The 20162-nt window shown below is 39.2% G+C and overlaps 1 protein-coding gene and 1 long non-coding RNA gene across 4 annotated transcripts; both read left to right on the forward strand.

The window, feature by feature from the left end:
• Positions 1-1225: 1225 nt before the first annotated feature.
• LOC135428127 (uncharacterized) lies at positions 1226-2212 on the forward strand. Of its 3 annotated transcripts, none has more exons than XR_010436210.1 (5): positions 1226-1384; positions 1449-1681; positions 1733-1791; positions 1858-1972; positions 2028-2212. XR_010436210.1 is itself a non-coding variant. In XM_064681946.1 (4 exons), the coding sequence occupies exons 1-4, from the start codon at positions 1337-1339 to the stop codon at positions 1914-1916; spliced, it is 408 nt and encodes a 135-aa protein (XP_064538016.1). In that variant the 5' UTR covers positions 1255-1336; the 3' UTR covers positions 1917-2103. The 3 variants fall into 3 exon arrangements, 1 of the variants encoding a protein (XP_064538016.1); XR_010436203.1 differs by having other exon boundaries at positions 1256-1373; positions 1429-1681; XM_064681946.1 differs by having other exon boundaries at positions 1255-1373; positions 1429-1681; positions 1858-2103.
• A 14038-nt stretch (positions 2213-16250) lies between these two features.
• LOC135428511 (uncharacterized) lies at positions 16251-17192 on the forward strand. The gene is made up of 2 exons (XR_010436263.1): positions 16251-16479; positions 16538-17192. It is a non-coding gene; the product is annotated as an uncharacterized LOC135428511 (long non-coding RNA).
• The last annotated feature ends 2970 nt before the right edge of the window (positions 17193-20162 follow it).

Here is a 20162-nt window from a genome sequence, read left to right on the forward strand (position 1 = left end):
TCATAATCGTTCACGCTTTCTCCATCACAAACTTCAGCTTTGTGGTTGGGTCCAGGGGGGTTTTTGGGGGGTTTGGGGGGATATACAGGGGGCATAGCTGCGCAAACTTTTGGTGCTGCTGCTGCGTTTTCTTTGGGACCGTTCTGCAGGACGTCTAAAGTGATTTCCTTTTAGTATTTTCAAAAACTTTCACCAAAGGTGTTTACCTACCCACACACACACATTCCCACACACACACACACACACACACAGTGACTACACACATGTCCTGCTTGTACAGTCGCATGCAATGGCCTCCGTCTCTAATGAAGCAGATTCCGAAGCGCATTTGTGTCCACAGCCGCAACTCTTTTAATCCCTAATAACTTTTAAGCAAGTGACTTTGCGCACACAAAATGTCCAAATTCATCATCCTCACAGAGAAGGTGCAGAGTTTTCCTGGCTAGCCTCGTGGACAGAGGGATTTCAGCTTTCATGTTGAGCCCATGGACTTAGAGCTAAAGTTACTTTACACACACATACAGGCACACACACACACATGCACACTCACACATCATTAGCAAATTAGAAATTTTAAAAGGAAAATAGAAACCTTTACTAGTCCATTTTAAATACAAAAATTTTCTTCGGGTAACGTTGTGAAGAGTTTTAAGCAAAAAAAAACTGACTATACAAAAATAATGTTCTTTTTCAATTGTAGTTAAGCATAAAAATCGAACATAAATAAAATAAACTGTAAAACTAACAATATTGATACTCCATTTTCTTGATTTTCGGGCTTGGAATACCGACTTCTAAATTAATTTTATTAGAAAAGGCAAAAGAATACATATGAAAAAAAGTTAAGTAGCTGAGCCCCAAAAGGAAACTGACCAACAAGGGCTATTAAAACAGTTCATTTAAAGCAAGAAATCCTGTCTACTCGAATTCATGAGAATCGCATAGCAAGGCAGTATTTAACATTTTGTTCATTTTCTGTTCAACCAGATCTGTTACACATATCACTTAACTTTGTCTATTTGATAGAGCTTGGTGAGTTAATATTATTTTAAAAAGAAGAACAGCTTCAAATTCTCCGTGCTTGGCCCATCTGTTAGTCTGGCCTGCTAGTTAGTTTAAAACATAATCAATAACTATTACAGAGTTGAACGCACTTAGTTTAGTTATGAGTAGAAAACCAATAAATACAAACAGTCTAGTTATCCATGCAACCCAAAAAAGGCAACGAGACTTGTGCTATATTTTCGGAATTCATTTTTGTTCTTACGTTCTGGCTAAAAACAACTTTTTCGGTTTACGAAAAATTCAAATTCATTTTTTTAAAATTTTCAAAATTATGGAGACCTACGGCATGGCAGCACCTGACAATGACAGTGCGATTGATGTGAGCTCGGCTTGAATTAATATTTAATTTTTATGGACTTTCAGTACTCCGGAATTTCGTGCAGTGTTATCAACAGTATGTCGCGCAGACTGGCTACAGGTGTGAGCGACCCGAGGACGGGGATCATATGAGAGAAGACTCTCGCGACTGTATTGCGTACGGTAGACACGATTGGTATCCCCAAAGGCCTAGGAACTATCACGACGATGATTCCAATCCCTATAGAGGCGCTGGCTATCGCTCCCCAATGAGACACGGCATGGAGAATCGACGATACGATTCACGAAATGGATTGTAGTAAGTATAGTTGGAAATCAACTTAGATATATATAATGCTCCTATTTATAGTTCTCCCACGGAAATGCGCCGGGGTGGTGGTGGTGGTGATAACTACAATTCCCTACCGGGTAAGGCAATTATTATTGCCAATATTTTCAAATATATTTACTAATATATATATTCCCGGACCACAGGTGTCGGAAGTTATGAGCGCCCCAGTTGGCACCATACTCGCCGAAATCGTTGGTTCTAGATTTTATTTATTGAGAAATTGTGTGGAAATCGGATTTAAACATCAATCGCTGCCGGGTGAGCCAGCAACTGCTTTCAAAGTGATAACAAATTTTCAATTTTTACTGCACAGGAGTTGAAAGCTACGAGCATCCGATATGGCAACCATGCACTCCCAAATCGTTGGATCTTGATGTTGATTGTTCTCTTTTTTTTTTGGCAAAAAAATTCAAGTGTATTGTTAATGAAAAATAAATGATCCTATTAAGAGGTCAAAAACGCTAGTTCGGAAGTTCCCGACTAGGTGTTACCCTAAAACCTCGTTTGCTTTAAATACCGTTAGATACCGTTAGATACCGTTTGGACGTCGGACACTACTCGGGTTTTGGTCTGGCGTTGCCATAAATTTGTTTGTAGAACGAAATGAAGTTGGCTGCGCCTGTTCATTGTAAATTATTCCTAAACATGCATAAGTGCCATTGAATATTCGTATATTCGGTGGATGCTATAAAATGCTTATTTTATATCAAATAAATTTTGTATGTTCAAATACATTGTCCACTTTCTATTAATTTAAATGGAATATATTTGTTTTAAATACCGTTTGGACTTCGGACACCATACTTAGGTTTTTCTGGCGTTGCCATATTTTTGTTTGTAGGACGTAGTGAAGTTGGCTGCGCTTGTTCCTAAATACGCATACGTGCAGTAAATGATTAATTGTAAGCTATTGATTTACTTGTATAAATTATAACTTGTATACGATTTTAAATATTTAAGATTTAGAATCCATTTCGGCAACATTGTCGCACCGCAGGGGTATTCTTGGATCCCCTCTGTGGCCATTTAAATGAACAAATGGCCAGCATGGAAAGCTGAGCGTATTGTTAAGATGAGCTGGACGAGCGCCTCAAGACTAACGACAATAGTTAGATATCCTGTTTAAGGATGCCCGTCCTTCCTCCCCCTCCTCCTCCTCCTAGCCACGCTCATATTTAGCTTGTCGCCCCGTATAGAAAGTGGCGGTGTCATAAATTAAAACTTAAACTTTTGGAAATGTCAAGTATAAAACGGTAAATCTCCGCACATATACCGAGAAGCACTGCTCCAAACGAACACACACACACACACAGGCACACACACCCATCTGTTGGAAATGAATTGCAGCAACAGGATCGGGTTGGGGTGGGTGTTGCCCGGATGGGACGGACGCCCATTGAATGCGCATGTTTTAGTTTTGGGCGGCTGGCACCAGATATACGAGGGGGTAGCTGAAAAACTATACAGGGAACCAAGAAAAAGCACAACAACAAGGCCAGCCAACAGCAGCAGCAGCAGGAGCAGCAGCAGGAGGAGCAGCAGCAGCATGAAGAATATAGGGAAAACTCCACCCGTTTCACATAAATTTGGTAAAGCAAACTTACAGATTATCCGCATTTAGTTGTAAAGGTTCCACAAAATGTGTTGTATATCATTTTTGCTGCTGCTGCTGCTGCCGGACTTTTGAAAGATGAAAGTTGGTCCAGGATCGCTTGGTTGCTGTCGATGATTTACATTTGATTTACTTTCACTGCCCTTCCTGACTTTTTGTGCATTCTAATTTTGAAAAAGTTTTGCTCATTTGCAATAAATTCTAATGCTAACGAGTGTGTATTTCATATGCCCTATGCCCCGCCCCGATATCTAAATTTTCTAATCATCATAAAATCTTGTTATCATTTTCATAACTCGCCCAAAAACCCAAACCCAAAAAAAACTTGACACATTAAGCGGCGGCCGAAATGAAATTTACTATCGAAATATGAAAACATTTAAGTTAAATTTATGAAAATTAAAAACCGAAACAACTTTTTGGTCATTTGAAAAATTTAATTGATCGCATAAATTCCTTGAGTGAGGGCTCCAAAGACAACAGCAACAACAATTTATGTCAATTTGCCATGGAGCAAGCAAGGGGAAGGGGGAGGGGAAGGGGGAGACAAATGAAGTGTAACCGCGAACATAATCAAATTTCGTTGCCGTCGAGCTACAGCATAAGTTCTTGGCCCCGCCCCTATCCCCCACCCCACCCCACCCCACACCCACACACACACACACACTCCCAACTGACACCTGACCAGGTCTTCCTGTCGTATTTTGGGGTGCTTTACCATGGTCCTCTGGCCGTGAACATGGGCACTGGTCGCTGAAAATTGCCATCTTAATTTGAAAACAATTTTGTCGCTAGCCACATTTTCATTTTTTTTCTGTTTAGACATAAACATTCATTTCTCCAGGGAAAGTTTGCATAAAGAAAGGAAATCTCAAAAGTTTATGGCTAAATATTTTTTAAATATACTTGAGGAAGTCAAAAAAAAAAGTTATAAAAAGCCGAATCAAGGCTTTTAAGTATTTGCAATTCAATATAGTGTGTCTTAAAATGTAATCCCAGGTCTGACTTGCCCTAACATACAAACTTTTATATATATAGAGACTGAACGAGAGAGAGAGATTAAGAGAGTAAACGAGAGAGAGAGAGAGAGAGCCTTGCCATTTTATTTTTAAATTTTAACCACTTTCCACCCATTTTTCGCCCGTGGACGATTTTTTAATGTTGTTTTATTATTTTTTTACTTACTTGTCTTTCGACTATTTAATATATTCTTACATAAATTATTGGAAATTATATTGAAGTCCATTTTTTCCGTAATACAACCCATGATCCTATTCTTGTAACTCATTTTTCAACAAGGGGTAGATATTGCGTAAAGTGCAAAACACGTCTCTAATGAATTTTCATCAGAGGTTAATGCTGATAACTAAAATAGTTGTATGCAACGACTTTCCATCCATTTTCCACGTTTGCTGGTGATATTCGATGTATGGCCTGTGCGTCCGTCAAACAGTCATTTCTTCAGTTTGAAATATATATATTGTGTATTTTCACAGAGAATTTAGTGTAATATGGAATAAGTACCTCCGTGATCTTAAACAACTTTTTACCTGTTCACCTCGTGCCCAAACCACTTGTGAATTATAAAACTTTTCACATTTCGGCCGCAGTTGCATAAAATCGTTGAATTCGACAAAGCGTTGTTTCCAGAAATGTTATAATTTTCGTTTATATGTATGATTTTTAAACCGCACATTTTTATGAGCACTTTGTTGGTAAATTAAGTTTCGCCGTAGACAATATTTACGGGAAAATGAATTTACTTGCGGCGAGCCGAGAAATTTTGTTGTCTCACGGAATTAAGTGAAGTTTGCCTTTTTATGAAACGATAAATTCGTGTATTTAAAGATTGTGCGGATCGGCCGGCAAGGCGGGCAGTCAGACAATCTCCCTGGTCTCGAGGCATACCGTGCAGGAAATAGATTAAACTGAGCAACACTTGCGCCATTTGGTTTCCTCTTCCGCAGTCGCTTGTTAAATATTCAGTGTCCCCGCACGGAATCCTCCGGCGAATGCGAATCACACGCAGCTCGGCCGCAGCTCACCCCCGCTCAGCTTCGACTGCCCATTTGCCAAGTCCTGACAGCCAACGGCATAAACTTTTTGAATCTTATTTGTAAAAAAAACACTACAGAAAACAACTCCCAGTTGTTGTTGTTGAGGTTGCCATTTTCTTGGCCTGGCCAAGCATCGCGTAACAATTTCCGTAACCTCATAGGCCGCGCCACCGCCAGCCTCACCCCTAGCCTGACCCGTGGCTCGACCTTCTCCTCCTGCATTAAATAACTTTCAATTTGAGCCAAGTATTCGCGACTGCCTGCCTGCCTATTAGCCGTGTGCCAGCGGACACTGAAACTGCGCTGCGTAGACCTCTTTCTTTCTCGCCGGGATCGCGGGTACCGACCCCGCCTGGTAATACGATTTGCGCTGCAAACATCGACAATTTGTGGACTCGGCTTCCGGTGTGTGTGTTTATTAGTTCATTTTGGACTTTGCAAAATGCAAATTACACGCCTGCCACTAGCCATGCGGCCGCCGCACTGTCCGCTGCCTTGGCTGGCATTTGCCTCAATGGCTATAAACTGGACGAAAGCCCAAACTACTTATGCACTGAGTATACATATATCAGACAAGGTTAGTTCAGTTACAATTACTTAAGTCATGATATTTTTTTACATATGAAGTATGATAAGAAGTAAATAAAAAATTTGTTTAGTTTTCACACTTAATTACTCAAGTAGTATTTAAGTAAAATTATGACAATAATTATATATAATAGTCATGTATTTATATCTTCCGACTACAGTTGCCTTACTTATTGTTCTTCTAAGGTTTAATTACTTAGGTAATTTTTCTTTTTTATTTAAACTTTTCCGGCATGTTTACTTATGTAAATATACATTCCAGACAATTTTAATCAAGCTATTAATGCTTTTGGCAAAATTACAGAAGTATTTAAATGTTATATTTTGAATTACGTATTAATAAAATAATAATAATGCTGATTTCATAAGCAATTAAACTATTGAGGCGAAATTTTGCCAATTATACTGTTCAGGCAGAATTACTTGAATAAATATTTAAGTAATTATTGATCATTACAATTGTAATGACTTAAGTAATTAAACTTAAATTGAACATATTCAGATATATTTATTACAAAAATCATCTATTAATTGAATTTCAATTAATTGAAACCCTTTTTAATTTTCAAACATTTTATTATGCGTTCTCCCTTACTCAGTGTGATCAAAATCATTGTCTTGAAGCTCGAACATTTTCTTCAAGTTCTCTTCAAAGGATCTATGTTACCTCTCTTAGCCATTGTGCCACCGCAAATAAGCGAGCTGCTGTCTCTGCTGTAGCCCAACCCCAAAAGCGTAGCATTTGCCAACTTAAAAAACTAGTTTATTTGTTTTGGGAATTTTGCGAATGAATGCGCACTTCTCTGTGCTCTGTGTACGCACACCCAAATGCTGAGCGGCACGAACTGAAGATGAAGTTTATTTTATGGCCAACAGGCAGCCAGCGGCAGAGCTGCAGAAGATCGAGTCCTTTGGCTGGCAGCTGCATCAGCCGTGCGGAGGCGGGCGTTCCACACGTGTGTGTAATCAAATAATTTCCACCAAAAATCGAGAAATTATTACGAGTGAATTTTTACGAATTCATTTTCAGTTTTCACAAAACCCGCCAAGGCATTTCCACAAACAACGACAACAACAACAACAACAAAATCGTTGTGCAAGTTGCTCGCATTGCATGCAAAGTGGCTGCGTCGAAGGATGTGTGGATTTTCCGGCATTTTGGCGGCGCGCCCCTTTTGTTTATTTCTTTGAGATGCGGACGAACAAATGGTCTGCCATACTTTCTTTCCAGCACGCCTCCTCCGCCGAACAGCCCATCCTTCGTCCTGGGGCACAGTATTTGATTGTGCAAACTAGTCGACTCCATTCGACTTTGTTTGCATGCAGTCGCAGAGTTGCATTCCACAGGAGTGGGCGACGTGCAAGGACACGTGTGTGGAACTGTGCCTGAGCCTGAGCCTGGCCCTGGGAGCTGGGAGCCTTCAGCCCGCCTGCCTACTGCTACTGTTGGTCGGTCGTATCAATTGTGTGTGATGGTCAAAAGTCATTTCAACAGCACTAAATTATTATTATCTTCAAGAAGTTTCACATGCTCGACAATCATCCAAATACTCGGTAACCCCTACCACAAACACCCTACCCCATTACCGCCCCCCGTTCTAGCCATTGCAATATCGGAATCCTTTGCAGCACTCATAAAGGATGCGTTGGATTTGTGTAATGGCATGGAATGTTTTGATGTTTGCCAAAAGTTTATTAGTTTGCAAAAAAAAAAGAATAAAATATTAATTAAATTTTAGTCCAGTTGCATAAGGATCAACTTATATAATAAATAAATGCTTTTTGACTATATATTTGATACTTTCAAAAAGATTTGCTTCAAAAATGTTAGTTTTATTTTGTATGTGTGTATAATCTATTAGGTAGGGATGTACGTGGGAAATTATATATATATATATATAGTTACTAACTTATTAATGTTACAATACTTACCATTCATCCATTCAGCGGCATCCCATTTTAATCAACATCAAATTATGCGCGACTGAATTTAATTCCTGGGAATTGCATCATAGAGTGGCTGTTAAAAAATAATAATAAGAATTAATAAATTAAAAAAATATTAGTTGTATATTAGGCATCAGGAATGTGGCCACCTTCATTTACATTCCATTCACATTACGCTAACAGCTACTGTTAATCACACACAAAAAAACACTGAAATTTCATGCAAATGGGCAGACCTTACCTACTTGAACTTTTGAGAATCGCAAAGGAGGGCGGCAGTCAAGTTTAAATAGTTGTAACAGCAATTTTCCTTTACAAAGGAGGAGGGCTGTTAAGTTTACATAAGTTGCAGCATCCAAGTTACTTTACACTACTCTAACATTTTTTAGCCACTGTTAATCACACACAAAAAAAATCACTGCAAATGGGCAGACCTTACTTGAATTTTTGAGAAGCGCAGAGGAGGGCGCACACACAAAAAATCACTGAAACTAAAGGCAAATGGGCACACCCTATTTAAATTTTTGAGAATCGCACAGGAGGACAGCCGTTATTTTTAAATTATAAATTCAAAGTTTAAAAATCAGTTAATGTCTGTTAGTTCTTTATTTGTGTCTTTAACCTCTTCTTATTCGTGCTGCTTCTTTCTCTCTCCATTTCTTCTACTTCTCTTATGCCCTCCTCCCTGCCCTCACTCTCTCTCTCTCTCTCATTATCTTTCTAACGCTCTCTCTTACTTTCCGTTTCTAACGTTCCTTCTCTCTAGCTTCTAACGTATTTCTCTGACCATTCGTTTTTTACTATTCTTTTACTCTAGTTTACTTTAGCACTCTCTTTTTAGCGCCCTCTTTATAATTCTCACTCTGCTTATATCTCACACTCTTTCTTTCTCTCTTACTCTTACGTCTCCATTTTGCTCTTACTTATACCACGGTTTTCTTTAATAGGGTACAAAATTCCTGTCAATCTCTTTGTTCCTCTCTCCCCATTACTTACGTACACTCTCAGTCACTTTCTTAGTCTCGTTCTTAAGTTCTCTGCAGGTCGCTCTCTTTTTCTTACTCTCGTTCTTTTAAACATTCTTCAGCTGTTTCTTCTTTCCTTAATTCTTTCAATTTATACTGGCGCACCTATTAGCCTCTCTTTGTCTCTCCCACCTATTGCGAGCGTTTCCTCTTACTACTCACTCTCCCTTTCTTACTATTTCCCGCTTTTTGACTCTTTTTTACTCAGACTCTCTCCTTTCTTACTATTTCACTCTTTTTTACTCTTCCTCTCTCTCTGTCTCTTTAACTCTTCTACTCGTTTACTCTCTCTCTCTCTATCTCTCATTCTTTCTCTTGCTGTCTCTCAATTTCTTAAACTCTCTGTCTCTCTCTCTTTCTCTCTCTCTCTCTCTCTCTCTCTCTCTCTCTCTTCCTCTCTCTCTATCTTTTTCTAACTCTTTCTCTCCCTGTCTACAGCTTTATTTCCCTTGCCCTCTCTTTTTTACACACACAAACGGACTGTATAGCTTCACCTGTACTTTTTTAGTTTTATAGTGTGATGCAGTTAGTAGATTATTAAAAAGGACAATTCAAACGTTTAGTGGCAAAATGATCCAATTTGGATTACTTTCATTTATATAATTTTGTTGGTAATTGTGCTTGAAACTGTTTTAGTTTTGGTAATTTTTGGTAATTTTGATTGCAAGTTCGTAAATTGCAATTAGTGCGTTATTTTGGAGTGGTAAACCGAATCATTTGCATATTTGCAGTTTCAATTTACCAAATGGTAAGCCCCATGCATGTGTACTAAGTGCTTGGTAGTGCTTGCAGGGTACTTGGGGCCAATTACAGAAGAAATCGGTTTTGGAGGACCTCCGCTTCGCTGCCTGCCTCATGTTGCACAAAAAGATTTGCCCAAATTGCCGCCGCTGCTGTTGCAGATGCAACACAACAATTTGCAAAATGAAATTGTTTTTGCCTAATGTGGCAAGCAAAAACCCAAATCCAAAATCCAAGTGTCGCCTTTGACGGCTTTGCCGCTGCCTTTTTCTTTGCATTGCCTGCGGTTTTCTCCTGCGGCTGCCATTCAATTTCTCTGCTTCCCCTGCGCCCCGGCCCCGCTGCCTGGCTAATTTGTTCTCTAATATCGTTTAGTTGTTATTAGATATTTTTTCACTGCCACTCGGGTTGGTTTTTTAGGTAATGGCAGCTGCCGCTAAGTGCCGCTAATTGAAATTTCGTTTGTTGCCGGTTTTAATTGCGGGTTGACTTCTACTGTCTACTGTCTTCTGCTTTTTACCCATTACAGGGTTTAATTTCTGTTCATTTTTTTTTTCTTGGCGCACACAATTAAAAGCAACTGTGCTCACATTTCAAGGAAAATGTTAAGCGTACAATTGCTCGAAGCTAAGAATTAGAAATATTCTAAACAGTTTGCTGTTCATAGAGATCAGCACAATAAATTGGCTTCAAAAGAAAGTCACGATCATTTAATTTACCCAATTGAAAAAAAAACTGACACAAAAATGTGTGTAAAATTGTAGGTCTCATGTAGTATTTCTTTTGAGAAGCATGTTTCAAGAACTATTTCGTTTAGAAAATGATTAATCACAATTCAGGTCTGCTTAATAATCTGACGTTGTTCTTAATTAATAATTAAGTCTTTAAATAAAGATATATATTTTTTAGCATATAGCTCAAGCAAGTCTTATGTATGTCTGATATTCTCCAAACGAAAGCCAAGGCCTTTTAGTTTGAGCAACTTTCGTATGCTTAATATTTAATTAAAATTCAGTTGAATATCCAAAAATTATAATACAACTTTTTCCGCCTCATAATATCTATACTTAATATATACTAATTATTAATTCGTAAGTATCTGCAATCTAGTTTTTTGCTCAATCTAAGAGTTGTTGTTCTTAAATTGACACCTACATTCTTAGAAGGTCTGATACTTATTTTAAGTACAGGCAATTTTCTCTGCACATTTAGTTCAGAGGCGACACTCTTTTTTCTCTGGCGACACTTTCAAAGAGTAGCTTTTCTAATATTGTAGTACGTCCATTAGCATAAGAGAGCAGTTTTGTTAGTAATTGGACTCGCAGTCATTTCGCACAAGCTTCAGCCTGGAGTCTGAATAAACTAGTTCCGGCCTGTGGCTAATTCCACTAATGAATAAATGAGTAAGAAACTCGGTAATATAAGCAAACTAAACATATGCTTGGAGCGTGTATGTAATGTGGCAGTAAGGATGTGTAAGGTAAAACCGGTTACCTGTATGTCTGCCTATACATACATATATTGTGCATATCCTTTGTCAATATTCATTATAAGAGTGCATACTTTGGGGCGCTCGACTAGCACGCGCCCAGTCATAAAGTTGGGCAAACGTCTCATAAAACGTGACGATAATCATAATTGATGCTCGAGCCCCTGCCAGGTGGGAGACAGGTGGGCGGATTTGCTTGGAGCTGGATATTGGGGGATTTGAAATTGTAATTTAGTTTGCCAGCTCATCGCACACAGCTCAGCTCAGCTCAGCTCAGTTCAGCTCAGTCTCATGCTTAGGCGTCTTTGGTGGTTTTTGCTGTTTTTTGGTCAAATTAAGGGTAAAATTGTTAATTGAAATTTGTGTGTGCTGCGTGTGTGTGTGTGTGTGTTTGTGTGGGCCGAGATCCCATTGGCGGCCCATGCCATGCCACAGCAACTGGTAAATTTATTTGGTGTCCAGCAGCAGCAGCTGCAACATTTCCATTTTAGCCATACCTTCTCAGCCTTCTAATGATAAATCAATGCAACATATGGCAATGTTGGCCCAACCTTTGCCTCAATGTTGTAAATTTTAAATCAATGTTGGCCGCCAGGACACAGGACACAAGCAGCTGCATTTTCTTCTTTTTTTCCGTAGTTGTTGATGTTGTTGTTGTTTTTTAATGCCGAGCGCCTAAACGCACTTCTTTGGGCTCGTAAATCCAGTTGGCACGGCAAGGTTTGGTTGTCGTCGTCTTTGGCCCAAGGCTCGGAGACTCCACGCAATCCATTATTGTATTAATTAACAGGAACAGGATCACCAATCAGACGCTTGATTAATGATGTCACTCGCCATCGTAAATCTCGATTTGAACATGTGCAAATTTTCGATGCAAATATATGGAGATGCGCCTCGTTGCGTCGCCCAATCCGAGGCATCCACACGAGTTCGTTGTTGTTGTTGTTGTTGCTATTGTTGTTGTTGTTGTTGTTGTTGTTGCTGTTGTTGTGGTTTGCTGTAGGCGCCTTGGCCTATGCTTTGAGCATAATCATGCATTAGGACAAAACACACACGCGCACACACACACGCACACACACACACACTTGCATAGGGTGGGCAGCATCCGGCACTCGCATCCTTCCGCCTGCTGAGGGTAGGAAGCCCTGGGGCAGCCACAACCAGCTTGTAGGTTGCCGTGGAAGGCAGATGCTTGCCCAGCCTGCAGCTGAACGGATGCATTATGGGGGCGATTGTGTTGCAACAGCCGCCTGTTGATTCCCCAAAATGTAGCATTGTTGCAGCCTAATTAAAGCTCCCGTTCGAGTGCATTCACTGCTGGGATGATATAATTTATCCCAAGATTACAATGTAAATTGTATTGTTGCTTATAGGGCGTTTGATACTCTGCTCACATTTATGGGATTTAAGACGTTTAAAGCAACAGTAGATCCACAAAGCTGGGATGTAATTATTATTTAACAGATATCTAAATGTTGCTAAACAAAAAAATTTGTTTTCCAAATTTAGAAGGTGTTAGAAGAAGCCCATGACTAGGAGAGAAGAGGGATTAGCATTAAATATTATACTATGAAGATAAAACTTGTACTTAAGAAAAAACTGAAGTATAAATAATAACTAACAAATAACAACGACTAGACACCAAAATGTGAGCAGCTTGTCTGTAAGCAAACTTTAGGCTTGCAAACGCCTTGTCTATCTTTATAAGCATCAACTGGTTGAGAATTTCAACCGTTAAGCAAACAAAAAACTGGGTCATACAAATGTGTTAGTCAATTTATATAAAATCGAGAATACATTTATTTTAAAAATATTTAAATTAATTTTTTGCATAAGCAATACCCATACCATATTCTTTTACTTAATCCCATACCCAAATTTTGGTATATATTATAGTCTGAGCAAACTAAAACTATTAAAAGTATTTATGAATGCATTCGTTGGCTTGAAATATAAAACTTTAAAATTGACAAATCCTTCATTTAATTACTACATTTTTTGATTTACAAGGAAGTTAAAGCTGCTGGTAAACTATAGATTTGCATTAGCTAAAAGAAGCTCTTTAGCCATAGTTCTGTTTAAATACATTAAAAAAAGGTGGAGCTGTATTTGGGCATCTGGCCGTAATTGCCATTTTGTGCAAAGGACAATGAAAATGTTGAGTTATTTTGAAATTGGCTGATCATAAATTTACGTTAATTGCGAACAGAGCGGAGTACTCGAATACGAATAATGTGGAATTCTGATTTGGCGCATTTTGACTAATAAAGCAAAATGACTGCAGCAATGCCAGCAGTAACCACATTTTGGGCTGCGGAGGGGTGTGGTGGGTGTGAGGGAAAGGGGGGGGGGCGGTATTTTGGGGGTAGATTTGAATTGGATACCGCAGGTACTTCTAATCTTGTTTGGCCGCGATTATAAATTGTTGCGTACTTCATTTTGGCCAGAATAATAACATGAGTAATTAATTTAATGTGCCAGCGACAGGACATTGCAGCGGGGTGATGCGGGCCATGGGAAGGGGGCTAGAGGTGGGCCCGGGCAATACAAATGAACTAATGTTTATTGCAATTGTCGCGTAAATAACAATGGCAATGGCCAAATATCCATGCAGCCACATTGCAGGGCAGCAACTGCAAACTGGCCCAAAATCTGGACCGATGCAATGCAAATGGCTAAAATTATTCCTGACCGCGGCTCCAATTTGCAATGGAATGCGCAAAACATTCATATATTTAATTCAGGCACCACTGTAACCACAGTGGTGCCCTCTTCTTCTTCTTGTTGTTTTGGTTGTTGTTGTTGTTGCTGTACCTGTGGACTAAACATTGAAATCGTGGCTGCACCTACTGGTGTGTTGGCCATCACTTGCTTTTGGCCATTAATTTTATTATTTTTATTGTGGCGCTTCGGAACGCATGTCCTTTGAAATAAATTCGTCCTTAGTTTATGGCGCGTGAATAAATGGATGAGTGCAGCAAAACATTCATTTAACCATTTGATTGTCGCATCGCTGCAGCTAAATAATATAGGTACAAGTACATGGCTACAGATAAATAGAATACATCCCAAAACAATTCAATGACTAACAACATTTATTTCATTTTTCGCATACCATTTGCCAGCTAAATAATTGTCGCCAATTTGGTTACCGCGACTAGACAAAATGGCGGCCAGCCAAATGAGTTAATTACGATTGTTAATTTATATTCATTTGATAAACGAATATACATCTAATACTATGTATTTCATATAGAAATTTATAGCCGCAAGAGATTTAGCCAATCAATTGCCTTTGGCAAGCATTCGCTCAATAGAATTAGCAGACATGCAGGACACTTTAGGGCAGGAGAGAACAACAAGAATCCTTCAAATGAAAAAACCAAATATAAAAAAAATTTGTATGAATTTTAAGTAAAAATTTATTTTTCACTTTTATCGATCTGGCAACGCTTGTTCATGAAGTTAGCTGCGATTACGTGTTTTCATATATTTTATATTAAAACTTATTTTTCCTCCCAATGGAATGGGCAATTATTCAGAGCCCTTTAGAAAAGAGAAGAACAAAAGGAATCCCTTAAACTAGGGAATTTTTATCATGATAATAAAAAACCAATTATTTAAAATTTTTTAGATCACTTTTAAAAACATATCACTAATGACTGTTTAGTTTTTTTGATATTTCTGTGAATTTTTTAATTTAAATTAATATTTTTCATTGTCGATCTGGCAACGCTTGTTCATGAAGTTGGCTGCGATTACGTGTTTTAATTACTTTTTCTATTGACAAATATTTATTTATTGATTATAAAATGAATGAAACTCAATATATCACTGATTTTCAATGCTCCGAAATGTATGCTATGTTATGTATGAGAAATAGATCTAAGATATATCCCAAATTTAGACAAAAGATACAGAATTACAACCGATATTAGTACTAATCAATTAATACATCGGTTCGGCATTGCCTTGAGGATGAGCAGCGCGCATTCAATGCCAGTTTTATGAGACAAATAACTTAAAGCAAGTGCTGTCTTTCAGGTTAATTTACTGGCCAATGTTCGGGCAGCTGTGAATAGACTTGTGTACATGGGTGTATGGTTGGGATGGGCTTTGAGGGTCCGTCTGGGGTTTTGTTTATGCTGCCGTATAATGTCCTTTTGGTCCTTTTTCGAAGTAACAAATTGCGTCTGCAAATGTGACTCACTTTACCATGCCACATCTCCACATCTCGACTTCCCCACTTCTCGACATCTCCACTTTATGGCGCACTTGCCGCTGTCGCTCGTTTACCGCATCGTAATGTCACTTCAACAAATCACACCAACTTGCCCCATAAATTCTTCTGTTAATTCCAATTAGGCAGCATGGCGCTCAGCTGTCTCTTGCCAGTGTTGGGCAAAACGAAAAACGAAAGTTGATAATTGATTTTCCATGAAGAAGCATTTGGTAAGCATTTAAGTGTGTTATGTTATTGGTTTTATATGCATGCCGGGATAAGAAATAATACGTAAGAGTATCAAAATGGTTTGCCTAAATATTTTAAGGGAAATTATAAATTATAGGCTCATCTAAATTAGCCCCAGTTTGCAGATATTAAGTTTGTATACGATTAATTGGAATAGTTAAATATTTTTACTCCTATTAATATATTTATACATATGATTGGGGTTCGAGTTCCAGACAAGTCTTAATCGAAGGACATAGTTGCCAATTCTATTTGAAAAATTAGATAAATAATTTGTTACCATGCTCTATACTTATAAAAATAATTAGAATTTACACAAATAATGTAATGAATGAGGTTTTTCACGGTATCTCAATAAAGTTTAGTTTTTCGAACTGAAAGACGGGTATTAGCTCTATTCTTCTAATAAATAGAAAATAATTTAAAATCAGTTTCCTTAGATATCTCTTTGGTATAGCAAATATTATTGCCTAGCGCCAAATGTCTATAAGTAAATTTTTATATTTAAAAAGTAAAATAGGTAAGAATTGAATTGGTTAGTTTTGAAAACTTTTTGAAAGCCTTAAAATATACCGTGCAGCTTCATAAGCCAGAATAAGGAGATTTCCATATACATTTTTTCGTCGCTTCGAATTCAGTTCTTACTGAATAGTCGACCTTATGGACAATCCCCCGTGTGCAGTCCATAAAATGATTTGTGTATAGCATAAAAAAGCACGCATATAAAATGGCAACAGCTATTTAAGCCAAGGCAATGCAGCTGGTGGACCAACTGGTGGCGATGTTGGGCCAGGAAAGGTGACCGGATCGGGAAGTCGGGAAGCCGGCGCAGGCGGTTGGTTGGGCGACGCGTTCGCCACTTTAGGGCGACAATTTATGGGTGCTTTTTTCAGGTGCAGGTATGCGCTTTTCCGGCCAAGCACTTAATTGATGTTGTGTCGCGTAAATTATAAACAAAACAAAAATTAAAGTGGACTCCACGCTGAGGCCGCTTGGCCAGAGCTTGAGCCTCAGCTCGGAGCTCGGAGCTGGCATCGCTTCGCGTGGCTCGACTCGGCTCGGAAACGCTGGCGGATGCGGAAATGCTTTCATCGCAAGTGGTGTCGTCGCTCATAAAAAGCGCACACCCACCCACACACCCACCCACACACACACACTCGGATATGGCCGTGGTCAAGGGGCTAAGCAGGCTGCCGCTGCGCGTCTGTGAGTGAGGTCAAGCGTGAAAGTGCCGCTCCTTGTAGCCGGATGTACTCCTGACCTGCCTGCTCTCCTCTCCCCACCCCACCACCCTCCTTTTACACACCACTCTTCAGCTGCGGTTCGCGCATAAATTTAGCTTTTTGCATCGCAAAGTGTCCTCCAAATGGTCATCTATGCACGCATGGGTTGGACGTGGGATGTGTCCATGTGTGCGGAATTTTCTTCTAATATGATTTTTTATAGCCGCCCTATGCGACAAAACCCTTTTATAACTGCGCCTGTCCTGTGTTATTATTTAGCTAAACTGATCTGTCAAACATTTTAATTATGTATTTTATAATTTTATATACATGTCTTGACAGGCCAGTTAATTTGTCGGAGCATCTCCTGAAAGCTTCTATGTGGTACTATAAGTTGGACAGTTGTGGGTGTTGGGCGGAAGAAATCACTTTATGGCTCAGCTCATTTACTCGGCAACAACAACAGAAGCTAAAAAACTTTTACTTAGAAAGGCTGGAAAGCGGGTTCGAATCGCGCTGGTTCGAACCCGGAATTAATAGTTTCGAAGCGAACCATTGAGGCAAACCAAAGATAATACTGAACCTTGGTTCATGGATGGGGTAAACCAGATTCGCGAACCGAACATCAATGGGGATGTCCTAAGTACAAACGATAATACAAATACTTTAGAATAGGTAGATACGAATTATTTGTGGTATATAATGTATAGAAAAAAAGTATATAAAGTAACCAATGAGGTCATATAGAGTGTATAAGCGTATGATTGGAGCTCCAATAATTCTTGGTAAAGGGAAAATTTTGCATTTACATTTGAGTGGATTTTGTCATGAATTTTTGCAAACCAATTGAGTTCGTATCGCTTTCGAAAACGTTTTGCAAAAGGTGATTAAATTTAAGAGGCGACGAGTTAAAACTTAAAATCAGAAATTATATGCAACTCGAGAGACAATTGCCAGTTGGGCACATAAAACAAAACAATGTGACAAAGGAGCAAACCAGACAGACAGACAGAAAGGGCTACAGCAAGTGGCCTGATTGGGGGATCGAGGGGGGATCGGAGCATGTGGAGTGTGTGGGGATAACAGGCAGAACCGCAGGACAAATGCCAGAGCAAGTGCTACTCAAATCTGTGCGTCTGCACGCATTACAAACGAATTACGAGACTCACTGGGCAATTGCAGTTCATTGTTATTTAATATGTCGTCGTTGAGGTCGACAACGAGCACGGCTGGAAATTATACTTTATGGAGACTCAGCAGCAGCAGCAGCAGCAGCAGCAGTTGGTACAAACAATCCAGGACGCAGACGGCATGACACTGATTGCGATATAAACGATTGTCAACGTAAACGTATCCAAGTGGATTATTGCCTCATGCCAATTATCATATCAACGATACACAGTAAACCGGGCAGGACATGCACGGGAAATGGCCGCAGTGGCCGCACTGGACACTGGACGCAGACCCTGGCGCTGGACTGACAAGTGGCTGCTTCTGCTGCTGGTGCACTGCCAATTGCCGCCCACAATTCAAGCCCAACTGCTCCACAGCCCCGCCCACGCACTTGACGAGGCGTTGATGCTGTGTCGTTGCCTGCGCATCCACGCAACCCCATCCTTGTCGTCCACGTCCTTGTCTGCTGTCCATGTCAGGTGCGGCCCAAATTGCATGTACAATTTTAAATGGATTTTGATTGTTTATGACAATTCGACGAGCTGACTGGCCAGCCCGCTGCTGGCCACTGATAATGCGCCATTTAAATAATAACACCAAAGCTCTGGCCCATCTATCCAGCCGTCCAGCCGTCCCAGCTGTCCCAGCTGCCCATCTTTGGCTGATTCGAGCAGCTCTCTCATTGGATGTTGCATCAATGCAATTTGTGAATTTTAAGCCTACGACATTTGCATAATGAACAGTGTCACAGTTTTTGGTATTTTTAATCAATATTTATTGGTATTTTTCAGTTCAACTTGGGTGTGGAAATTGCAAAAATCTCAGGTAGGTGTAAGGCTCTAGTATCTAAAACTTATAATACAAAATTGGGGATTTAAAAGGATGGGTTGCTGTTTAAATGGGGAAAGTTGGACCTATGTCTATACAGGATATTTGGGGGTTCCATTTTGACATGAATTTTGAGGAAGAATAATGTTGCCAAATTGATTAGGAGGCGAAACCATGTAAAAAAGCCAAACCTCGACCTATGTCTATATATGAATTAGGGTAAGATTTGGACATGAATTTCGACTAAAAACTATGTATTCAGATTCGAACGCCAGATTAATCTAGAGGGAAAACTATGTACAAAAAGCCAAGACTCATGAAAATCGGTTGACTTTTGACCGAGTTATGGGGGGTGGGAAATTTCGACCTATGTCTATATACGAATCTTAGGGGTAAGATTTTGACATGAATTTCGACTAAGAATTATGTGATCAGATTTGAATGCCAAATTAATCTAGAGGGAAAACTATGCATAAAAAGCCAAACCTTATGAAAATCGGTTGAGTTTTGACTGAGAGATGGGAGTGGGAAATTTCGAGCTATGTCTATATAGGATACAAGTATACATACCCCGGCCTTGCCCGTGGCACGTATAAAATGAATCCTCTCAAAGATATTTAAAAAAGATTTTTAAGCAGATAGCACTTTAAGCAAAACACTTTCATACAACTGTTTTTCGACAATTTACCACTGTTGTAAACATGTTTCCGTTGATTTTATCAAGTTATCATCGCTTTAACGTTTGTTTTTCCAATCTTCTCAATCCGAATCGAAATTTGTTGGAAATAGTCTGGATTCGTTGGAGCGAACACCCCGAACAATTTTCGAGTCCATATTCCTGTATTTAAGTCCACAAGAATCAAGAATTTTGGCCTGAAGGGTAGATATTAACAAATATCCATCTTCTTCAGCTGGAAGTTCGATTGGCTCATCATCCTCCTCCTGGGATACTTGGACGAAATCCATTTTGGGGTTTTCTCAAAATTCCAATTTGTTTTTTATTTTCGTATGCACTTATTATTTGGTCAGCGAATCGTTTGCACTGGTTTTATTTTTTTTTTCACATTACACTTATACGTTTCACATTAAAACAATAAGTTAATTATGAACTAATATGCAAGGCATGCCCACCTGTTGCCTGTAACAACAACAAAAACACACGAATGAAGATATTTCGCAATATGAATAGAATATCCTCCTCCTGTATTTAGGATCGGCATCAACAGTCACTTTCATGGCTCAAAGGAGCATAAAAGAAATTTAAAAACACTTTAAAAAATTTAAGATACATAAA

Source organism: Drosophila montana, unplaced genomic scaffold (genome assembly GCF_035044405.1).
Source record: "Drosophila montana isolate Dmon_TW-CO22-7 unplaced genomic scaffold, ASM3504440v1 contig_1408_1, whole genome shotgun sequence".
Classification (NCBI taxonomy): Eukaryota; Metazoa; Arthropoda; class Insecta; order Diptera; family Drosophilidae; genus Drosophila; species Drosophila montana.

What these genes read in the sequence shown, in the direction of transcription:
- LOC135428127 (XM_064681946.1), top strand. Translation starts at nt 1,337, where the DNA reads ATGGAGACCTACGGCATGGCAGCACCTGACAATGACA. An exon ending in GGCAGCACCTGACAATGACA is followed by an intron (nt 1,374 to 1,428) that starts GTGCGATTGATG and finishes ATGGACTTTCAG; the next exon opens with TACTCCGGAATTTCGTGCAG. An exon ending in TAACTACAATTCCCTACCGG is followed by an intron (nt 1,792 to 1,857) that starts GTAAGGCAATTA and finishes CCCGGACCACAG; the next exon opens with GTGTCGGAAGTTATGAGCGC.